At 47.6% G+C, this 10970-nt stretch overlaps 1 protein-coding gene across 1 annotated transcript in view; it reads left to right on the top strand.

Moving 5' to 3' along the window:
* Positions 1 to 2840: 2840 nt before the first annotated feature.
* SEZ6 (seizure related 6 homolog) overlaps positions 2841 to 10970 on the top strand; it is an 823732-nt gene continuing 815602 nt past the window's right edge. The window contains exon 1 of the mRNA XM_069226215.1: positions 2841 to 3259. Coding sequence (XP_069082316.1) covers positions 3205 to 3259 — 55 coding nt within the window. The 5' untranslated portion in view covers positions 2841 to 3204. The remainder of the gene's footprint in view (positions 3260 to 10970) is intronic.

Genomic DNA, 10970 nt, shown 5'->3' with positions numbered 1-10970 from the left:
CAGTTGTTGCCTCCTTCCTCTAAGACGATAGGACCTGTGCCTCCTTTTATTATTAGTGTTAGAGGCTGTTTTTATACTGTGTATTAGCTGTCTTTTGAGTTCTGACATGTTCAGCTTTTCCTGCATCACGTCCTGTTTGATGGTTCAAAGTAGACACGCTCTCTCATTTTAACATGCGTGCTTCAGGTGTCTGTGTTTTGCTGCATCCTGGTGTGTGGAACAATTTGCTTCTCTAGTAGGGGTCTATATTAGATGCCTTACGGTGACTGTTACTACTTTCAGCACGAGTGTTTTACATCAGGATTTAGAAGTCCCTTGGTTCCTACGACACATAGTTCTTTCCGCGGTTCTTTATTGTGTGCTTCTCTTAAGTGTTTTACGATAGTTGATATCCCTCCTTTCAACGCTGGTGCTTTATCTCTGATGTGAAACCTTCCTATTCTTTGGGGTAGCTCGTGGCCCTCCTTTCAAACCTGGAGCTTTAATTTTTATTTTAGACCGCCTTTGACCTTTGTGACAGGTTGATTCTCTGTGTAGCTCTCTTTTAGGCTATTATTGGTGGTTGATGATCCTCATTTGATCGCTAGTACTGTTTCTCTAGTGTTGGACGCCTCTTGTCTTTGGCTCAAGCAATAGGTTTTTTCCAGTCTGTCTGTACTGTACATAAGATGGCGTCTCTCCTTTCACCAATGGTGCTTTTTATCCAGTGTTAGAAAGCCTTTGACATGTGTGACGGGCTGTTTTTCTGTATTGTCTGTTTATGTTAACTGGTGTCCCTCATTTGGACACTGGCAGGGCACAAGTCGGTGATACATGCTGGGGGATGGCGTCCACCCACTGTTGTCACAGGGTGAACGCCATCCACCCTGCCAAAATTCGGGCCCACTGTAAAAAAAGCTGAATTGTAATTGTCAAACACTGGGACACACTCAGCAGCGCCTGCACCCAGCAACAATAGCAAGCGGGGAGGGTGCTTTCCTACCTTAGACTCCAGCTGGGCTCATAACAAAAGCCGAATTTAAGGGGCCATTTGGGCCGGGAGCTGCCTGTAGCCTCACACCCAGATGTAAATTGTAGAGGCAGTGGAAAGGAAACAAAAGCACACAGCTTGTCAGCAATTCACAGGTACTTAAGACAGGCATGATTTTGACTATGTTAAGACCCTGTATGTAAGAAATATGCATGCACTGTAAGAATGCCAGATATGTTGCTCTGTCCCAGTATTTACACAAAATAGCCATTTAAATACCACTATTTTTTATTTCTTTTATAGCACTATTCATCCCTGTGCAGGGTATCCGAGCACTTTACACAAAACGTACAGATTATAATGACAATAAATCCTACACTTTTGTTAATCAGTGTGCAGGATATGTTACATAAGACAGTGATGGTTACAATGTGTAGAAGTCACAAAATCATCCTTCATAGTTCATGGTGCTTTAGAATAAGGATTACAATGCAACTGCAAGTAACAAAAGGATCTCTGGAAGCAGTAATCCACTTACCTATCTACATAGAATAAAAATCTGTTATCAGCATGTTACAAGATGTGCTTTGCAGGAGGCACATTAACCCTGTCGGCTACTTTGAGTCAAAACTGGGACTAGACAAAACAAGTCTAGTCCCAGTTCCAGCAAATGCGTTAACCATCAGAGTTAGCTTACCATTATTATTATTCCCTCAAATTTACTGGGATAACAAAGGTCTCTGCAGCAGGTGCCTTAACCCCAAAAGATATTTTAAAATTCAGACTTTGCAACCAATTAAGCAGAACAGATTTTCTGTCACGTTTCTCCTTATTGCCACTTTCTTTATGGCACAGTTTTTAAAAACAAACTTATAAGTTGAGGCCCAGATTTTGTGTTGGGGCTGCATCACTTTTCTGGCAAAACATATTTTGAGATCTACAGTGTTACACAAATCCCCTTTATGCATCTTTGTTAAAAAAAAAAAAAAAAACAACAACACTTAAGTCAGCACATTTCCCTACCTTATGTTACCTTGCCTCAGGTAGCCATCACGTGGGTGGTGCTTGGGCGTTCTACTGCATCCACCCATGTCTTTTTACTTGTAAACATAGGTTTGCACCAAACTGGTGAGTCTACCCAATGCTGGCATGACAAGGAGAAATACCTTTATTTCCCCTCGCTATTTACTCTTGGCACTCTGAAACACACACACAAACAGGAAATAGGCTAGTTTTTGCATGCCTTTGTACAAAAAAAAAGAATGCAAGACAGTGCATGGCACTGCCTTGCATTACCATGTTGTCGAGTACTCATTACATGGGTGGTGCATGGGCATTCCCATAGATCCATCCATGTATTTTGTGGTGTACAAATAATATACACAGTCTTCTTGCGTCAGGCACATTTGCTTTCTCTGCTTGCTTTCTGATGCCACTTTTTGTGATGTCACTTCCTGAGATGCCACGTGCGACGTCACGAGCTGTGATGTCACATGCATACTGCCCACCTTGCAAAGGTCCCCCCGCTGCTTCTTTTTTTTCGCGCTTGTGCTTTGAACACTGGTGTTAATTATTTGTTGCTATATGCCCCTTGGCATTGGGCCATCCACTATACTTTTAATTCTAAACTGTTCTTAAGGGCTGGGCAGTATATGATGTCCCTCCTTTCAGCACCTGGTCCCTGCGACGGGCTGAATCTCGGTGGCCGTATAATAGATGATTTACCGTAGATGATGTCCCTCGTTTACGTCCTAGCGGACGTGCTAGTATTAGACGCCTTTGGTCTCTGGGACAGGCTGCTCCGACGGCGCCTCTCTTCGAGGTTTTACGGCGGTTGCTGTCCCTCCTCCGGTGCTGCTATGCTCCTCTCAGACACTAGGAGCTGTCTCTGGTGCTGAAAGCAGCGACGCTCTGCGAGCGGCTGAGAGCAGCATCCGCTGCCCCTGCCGACAGCTCAGAGCCCCCTCCCTCCCCACTTCAGCTGATTGCAATCACACAACAGAGCCACTGCCAGCCCCAGCAAGCTGCCTGCTTCCCCAGCCCAGGGAGGGGCGTGACTGAGCCTCCTGCAGCTCCTCCGAGTCCCCTCTCCGAAGCCCCCGTGCCCCACCAGTGCGTCCCTTCTCCCTGCTCCAGACCCCTCTTCATCACAAAGTATTTCAGAGCCAGCCAGCCGGGGAGGAGGAGGAGGCTGGATCCCGGTCCACGAGGACGGCGAGGGATCTCCGTGCACCATGTTCGCTGCCTGCCTGCTGTTCGCTGCTCTCCTGCTGCACACCCGGGCAGAAGGTAGGCACCGGGGCTCCCCGCGCCCTGCTTTTCAAAGACGCCGCCTGTAAAAGTAGCCCATCACATGCATCTGGCGGAGCCCTAGTCACTCCTTCACCCCGCCAGTCCCCGCCCCTGGTGAGGAACCCCCGACGGCCCTCGGAATAGGTCCCTACTGGGCCCCTAGTCCCTAGATGGCGCCCATCTGGTACTTCACTTGTCCTTTGGTGGGTCTCTCTTCGGTCCCTCACTTGACGTTTGCGGTCCTTCATACGGTATCGACTGCCCTAAAGCCCTTCTCCTGCCCTCTTACGAAGTCCTTAATTCAGCCCTTTATTGGGGTCCTTCCCGGTCCTTTCCACGCCCTCTGGGGTCCCTCACGACTGTTCCACTTTTCTCTGTTAGGTCCCTCCTGTTTTCACGTCCCGTGTTGAAGTCTCTCTTGGGCGTTGAGCTGTAGGTTCACTTGTGCTCCGATGAGGGTACTTGTGCTCCGTCCCTGCCCTCTGCGGTCACAGGCTGTCTTTCCCCTGCTCCTGTAGTCTCGTGGCCTGTAATTCCGTTCTCCTCTCGCTCCGTTGTCTTCCCTTTCAGGTCCCTTGTGATTTCTCCGCTTGTGTCTGTCCCACTCTCTGCTTGCACGAGGTACTCTCGGGCTCCCACCTGTCCTCTCACGGGGTCCCTAATAAATCATTCCTTCGAGTTCTCAGATCTCTCGAGGCCACATTCTTGTACTCAGAGGAAGTTCCTCGGGGTCTCTGTGCTGCCCATCGGTTACGTCCCTCCAGTTTTCTGCCAAATAGTGTGGTGCTTCTTATATCTCCCTCTGGTGGGGTCCCTTCTGCATCCGACACTCTCAGATAAATAGTCCCTCACTCAGTGTTGGGTTTTCTCCTGCCTCTGACGTGCACCCCCGCCCTCTAATGTGTCCCTCCTGGGTGTGTTCCCCTTCCCTCTGAGGGTCACTCACAGACCCTTCTGTTCTTATCGCAGTCCCTTGCTCTCTAGCTTTCCTGCCCTTTGGGGTCCCTCTTGGACCCCCACTCACCGATTCTGTGTTGCTCGCCCTCTCTTCCTCATTGTGCCTTCTACTCCCTACCTACCTTATAATAGTTCCACTCACGCCCTCACTCGACTCTCGAATAGCCCTGCACAGTTGGCCCCTCCTCAATGCCCTCATATACCCCCTTCTTTATGAAGGGCCCTTGTTGCCCTAATTGGGGCCGGAATCTCGGATACTCCCTCCTGTGTGTCCTCCAGTGTCTTGAGGGCTCAGTTTTCCCTCATTTGTCTCAGATACTCCTGCACAGTTGGTCCTTCCTGGTGTACTTCACACCCCCACCTCTACCTCACCCGAAAGGTTTGAGACTGCCCCCCTCTTAATGAGCATTTAACAAAGTGAACTCTGTTATTTATTTATTTTTAATTCCTCCCTGGTTTAATCACCCTCTCGGGTCCCGAAAGCTTCCTTCACGAATGCTTTTCAATATCTCGCCTTCATGTTAAACCGAAAAATTGGATTCCAATGGCGGGATCCGTGCTAGACAGATCCCTCTGTTGTGGGAGCTGAGTGCCTGGGGTCTCCCATAATTACTCCTTTCCGATAATCTCATTTTGTTGCAAATGGAAATAGCATTTAATCATTCTCCCCCCGAATAATAGAATTTTTATGCTGCAATTTGTTCCGACAATGAGCCGCGTTTCAGAGCGCTACGCTCATAAGGTGAGGTTAATGGCACATGATTTGGCGCCCGCTGAGGGGTAACTGAGTGTCGAACTTGTGCTCTGAGGGTGTGATGAAGCCCCTTACGCTCCCAGTCCAGTCCTGGGGGGGCAGAGCCTTGGGCCTCACACTAGGGTCGAATGTAGAATTGTCTTCTCACAAGGGCATGGACAAAGTTTTGGCGGGAATTTCAGTGTCCTGTAATGAAACTTGTGCTGAGAGGAGATCTTGCCCTCATCTGCCCTGAATAGTCATTATATGTCTCGCTCGACCTGAACAGGCAGGCTCGTTGTTTTTACAAGACTGTTCACAACTTTTCGATTGCTTGTGTCGAGGAAAGAGATGAAAACGGAAATGTGTATAAATGAAGAAATGTTAACTCCTGAGAGTGCAGCGAATGTCTGTGTTGTTGATTTATATATATAGGGTTTTGCGGTCACTCCCACCGCTTGCACCAGCAGTCAGAGCGCGCTGCTACAAGACCACTGTTGCTTGTGATTTAATTATGGTGGCAGCGCCCGGCACCAGGACTCAAGATTTGAATCTGTGATGGGATCATGAGGCTACTTATCCTTGCGTGGTGTACGGTACACAGAATGACTGGAGGTATGATGAGTACTTTCAAATGCACCCTGATGACAAACACCGTGAAGAGTAGAACTAGTATTGTTTCATGAAAGGAATGAGCTGGTTCGTATTAGATAAATCCTGGAAGTCGATGGGTCCCTGAAACTGGAACTTTATTCAGTAAGCACGGGGCTCAGGAGTGTGTTCAAAATGCGAATTTTAATGGGATATGAGAACTGACAGTGCATGAGCAAAGACTGGGAATGATTTAAGAAGTCTGAACGAAATCATGCAACCCGGAAATGACACTAAATTAAAAAATATTTTGAGAATACAAGTACTTAGCGGATTAGTAGTATTGTTATGTGGAAAAATATACATTATGAGGGTTGCATGCTAAAAGGAAAAGCAATTACGGTATTATGCTAAACAATTTACACTAAACAGGAAACTATGGTACTGCAACTTCCAGAATGCTCTTGAAGAACCGATAAATAGTGAAGTAAAACAAAAGGGCTGATCCACTTCTGTAATCCACTTGAAGAAGACGGCTTGTCGAAACGCGTTGTGGAAAGAGATGAAAATGGAAATGGCAATAAATGAAGAAATTTTAACTCCTGAGAGTGCAGCGAATGTTGTTGGTTTATATATTGTGATTCGTGGTCAATCCCACCGCTTGCACCAGCAGACACAACGCGCTGCTACAAGACCACTATTGCTTGTGATATATATATATATATATATATATACATACATACATATATATATATATATATATATATATATATTCTGCGAACAGAACAGAGAACTCGTGTGAGAATCTGGGTTGAGAAGGGGAGACATTTTCTTGTTAATCCTATTCTTAGTGTCTTTCAGTTTTTAAGTAGTTTCACCCAGACTGGTACAGTATGGGTATGAGCATAATTTAAAAAAATGCTATATATTGCCATCAAATCCTATACAATTGTCAGAATTGCAGATTGGAATTTCAGAGTCCGAGCCAGGCGGATTTACTTGGAGCCTGTGAATTTTCACCACTTGTGCCTATTTGTTTAAAGGAATTGTCAGACATGCAGGAAAAAACTGCGAAAATCCACCAGAATTGGATTTAGCAAAATGTGTTAGTTTCAGAGATGGAAATATTATCCAAAATCTGCCTATTTTGCAGTAAAGTGAGTGTAGCTCCCTGAACTGTACACGTGATGCAATGGGCGGAGGGGTGCCTCTTAAGAGTGGAGGAGAGCACATTGCCCTATTACTGCTTCTGAGGCCAGAGCTATACGCCCGGGCTCTGTAGGATGCCTCTGGGCCTGCTCTGACCCCCTCGTGTGTACAGGGGGGGCTCATCTGGAGACCTGCTGACCAAGTGGCGAATTGGGAATATCAGCCTTTTACTCCCAGAGAGGCCTTCATTACTCTGGGTGATACAGGCACTGCCCACCTGTTACCCCACCTCCCCTCTATTGCACTGGTTACACCTCAAGATCTGTATGCCTCAACCCCTCCCCTTCCAGAACATTCAGTAACATTTATACTACCCACATTACACATACTCCCATGAATAATCTAACTGCAATCTGTAATCTAACCTGTAACCATGACTAGGGATGTAAAACTACACCTTCACCTAATTTACACCCTGTGTGATGAGCTAGTGGTATATTTCTGCACTCTCTGTAAATTGCTTTAACGTTCTTTGCGATTACGTTTGTGGGGTAGAAACAATGAAAGAAATAAATGCGTACAAACACCCAGTGGGGACGAACCGTTCCCTTCATGCTGGCCTGAGGTCCGTGAAGACACTGCGAAGCAATCCGTGCGTAACTTCACGCACCAGCATACATACAAGGACCAGGGGTACGTGTTAGTGGAACCCAGCATCTCATTTCCCGCCCCACCTTAGAGGCATCCTTGCGTTGAGTGAGCAGATCTCATGTGTTCATTCACCGTTAAAGCGCCTCTGCCGTTACAGCTCCTGATTCCGCTACCACACAGTGCCTTTTGAGAAACAAAACATTTGTAAAAGGTGAACGTGTTTTGTCCCTTCGGGGGCGGTTATTCACAATTATTGACTGCATTGAAAGCGGGTGTATCAGTGCGTACTTACGCCCTTGTTCTTGTGCCATGGTTGTCATCTGTCCTCCTCCCTAACCTTTGACCTGGCGCTTTGACCTCCCCGTTAATTAATTGTGATAACTGCCTGACGCACAGTGGCTTAAACGTATGCACATCGGCTTTGCTGAGAATTGCCTGTATCCTTAGCATTCTTGTTTCACGATGGGTCAGCGAGGCCGCGTGGAGCTGAAGAGCTTGTAGGCTGCCAATGATTGTACTTAAAGAAAGGCTCATTGTTCCTTCACTTTATGTGGCGGGGAGTGATGGGGAATGTCCTGTCTGTAATGGGGGATATCCTGTGTATGTAATGGGGAATGAACTGTATGTGATGGGGAATGTCCTGTCTGTAATGGGGGATATCTTGTGTATGCAATGGGGAATTAGCTGTATGTGATGGGGAATTAACTGTATGTGATGGGGAATGTCCTGTCTGTAATGGGGGATATCCTGTGTATATAATGGGGAATTAACTGTATGTGATAGGGAATGTCCTGTCGGTAATGGGGAATATCTTGTGTATGTAATGGGGAATGAACTGTATGTGATGGGGAATGTCCTGTCTGTAATGGGGGATATCCTGTGTATGTAATGGGGAATTAGCTGTATGTGATGGGGAATTAGCTGTATGTGATGGGGAATGTCCTGCATGTTATGGGGAATGTCCTGCTAGCGATGGGGCATGTCCCGTATGTATTGAGCAATATACATTTACTGTCTGTGATAGTTAGAACCCAAGATATTAGGGGAAATGTCTGTCTGGGGGAAACAAAAACCCTGGACAGGTGAGGAGGGGGCTGTATGTGGTGGAAAGGATGAGTGTGAAGGAAACAGACACTTTAAGTGACGAGGAAAGCTTTGGGCAGGATGGGGGGGATACACTGTACGAAAGGAACAATTCCACACAGGTAACAGGAATATTTTGGGGATGCATGGGAAAAGTACAGGGTGGGATAGAGAATACACTCTATGGGCGGCAGAATGTCCTGGAGTGAATGGGAAACGGACAAGCTGTGATGAGGGAATCCACTGTATGTGAGGAGGAATGTCCTGGAGGCGAAGGATGAATGCACAGACCTTGAAGTGGAGCACACTGTGGGATGGGAACCTGCCCCGCAGACGGAAAGTCTAGGTCGTGATTGGAATCAAATTTACAAATTGCCACGAAAAAAATAAGAATAATCAGCAATCATGCGGAATTTAGAAGCGCACTGAACACCAGGCTGTTTCCTAAAACACAATTCCAAGAGGACGGCACAGCTCACAGGAACTACCGGGCTGTGCATGCAAACTGCGTTCCGTCCCTCGCTGTCTGTCCTCCGTTCCCTCATGTCATGTTACACAGTCAATGTGACTCCTATAAGCACACCTCAGCCAATGTTCTTTCAACCACGCATAACAAACGAGGTGGATACTTAGTCATCCAACAGGGAACGTGCAGTGGGCCTCTAAAGGATTTAGAAGACGCATGAAACTGTATAATGCCGGGGACGTTGGAGGACCTAAGTGCCTCATTTACAAGCCCTTTGCGCCACAGCTGCATCATTTTTACGCCACAGTGGCGCTAGCAGTGCACCACACTGCTCTATATTTACAAACTGACGCATTGGGCCCAGTGCTTCAGTTTAAGCCGTGCATCACATTATGGGCCTCATTATGACCCTGGCGGTAGAGAACCGCCAGGGCCAACGGGGGCGGGAGCACCGCCGACAGGCCGGCGGTGCTCCCTTGGGCATTCTGACCGCGGCGCTTTGGCCGCGGTCAGAAAGGGAAAACCGGCGGTCTCCCGCCGGTTTTCCACTGCCCCTAAGAATCCTCCAAGGCGGCGCAGCTCGCTGCGCCGCCGAGGGGATTCTGACAATCCTTACCGCCATCCTGTTCCTGGCGGCTCGCCCGCTAGGAACAGGATGGCGGTAAGGATTGTCGTGGGGCCCCTGGGGGCCCCTGCAGTGCCCATGCCAATGGCATGGGCACTGCAGGGGCCCCCGTAAGAGGGCCCCGCTAGTATTTCACTGTCTGCGTAGCAGACAGTGAAATACGCGAAGGGCGCAGTAGCACCCGTCGCACCTTCCCACTCCGCCGGCTCGATTACGAGCCGGCATCCTCGTGGGAAGGGAGTTTTTCCCTGGGCTGGCGGGCGGTCTTTTGGAGACCGCCCGCCAGCCCAGGGAAAAACTCATAATACCCTCTGCGGTCTTCTGACCGCGGAGCGGTATTATGGAGGGCGGCATCCTGGCGGGCGGCCTCCGCCGCCCGCCAGGGTCGTAATGAGGCCCAATATCTGCACCAGGTATAATGTAAGCCACAAATAACAAGAGAGGGGCTTCACAACCAAGGGGACAGAGTGCCTGTAAATATTATAATAAAGGAGATTCCCCTTGTGAACAAAATGCCTCACACTTAGTTATCAGCCATCGTCTGTCATTCACCTTTCTCACAACATTTACACCTTCATCAAGTACATACAACTTGGTACCACAAAAATGTCCAAGTGTGGAGAGCCTTTAATCTCACAAAACATGAAAGACTATTACATTAAAAACAAATACATTTTGTCAGTGTCAATACACAGACTAGGTATAATGTATGCAGGGTAGTCATTCTGACGGGAAAAGCCACGCAGAACTGATGCAGTGAAATTTACAACATTTCACTGCATCATTCTGCAACTTCACTGTGTCAAGATTTTACCACCTGCTCAGAGCAGGTGTAAAATTGACGCAGGGCTTTTGCATATGGGAGACTCCTCACATTGATAGATGCTTTAGTTTAACAATGCTACTCCACCAATGCATGAGTTTAGCGCCAACAGATGCATCAGAATATCTGACGCATCTGTGAAAATATGAGTATGAGTCATGGAGCTCTGTATTGTAAATATAGTGCATCCATGGCGAGGTTAGGGGATTTGCGGGAAGTGCAAGAAATCTGACGCATCAATGGCGGTGCATTAGATTCCTGTAAATAAGGCCCTAAGTGTGATAGCTAGATCATTAGATGATGTGAGCAGTCAAGGGGTGTGCCAAATAAATGCACTGTATAAAGTGGGGGGGTGGCAATAGATGTGAAAGGAAGTGCCCCTTGTGATGGGAAATGCACCCAGTGATGGTGGACAGCCTGGATATGATGAAGAATGTCACCTTGTGCTGAGGGACTGCATCAATGTGGTGAGAAAGACCACCCTGATATGTGGGAATGCCTGTATGTAATGAGATTAGGCACCCTGTAATGGAGAAATGCCTGGATGTGATGAATAAAGGCACTCTGGGATGGGGGAATACCTGGATGTGATGAGTAAAGGCATCCTGTGATGGGATAATGCTGAATGTA

The sequence above is a fragment of the Pleurodeles waltl genome, chromosome 3_1, assembly GCF_031143425.1.
Source record: "Pleurodeles waltl isolate 20211129_DDA chromosome 3_1, aPleWal1.hap1.20221129, whole genome shotgun sequence".
Taxonomy (NCBI): Eukaryota; Metazoa; Chordata; class Amphibia; order Caudata; family Salamandridae; genus Pleurodeles; species Pleurodeles waltl.
This window is presented reverse-complemented; position numbering and strand designations above follow the sequence as displayed.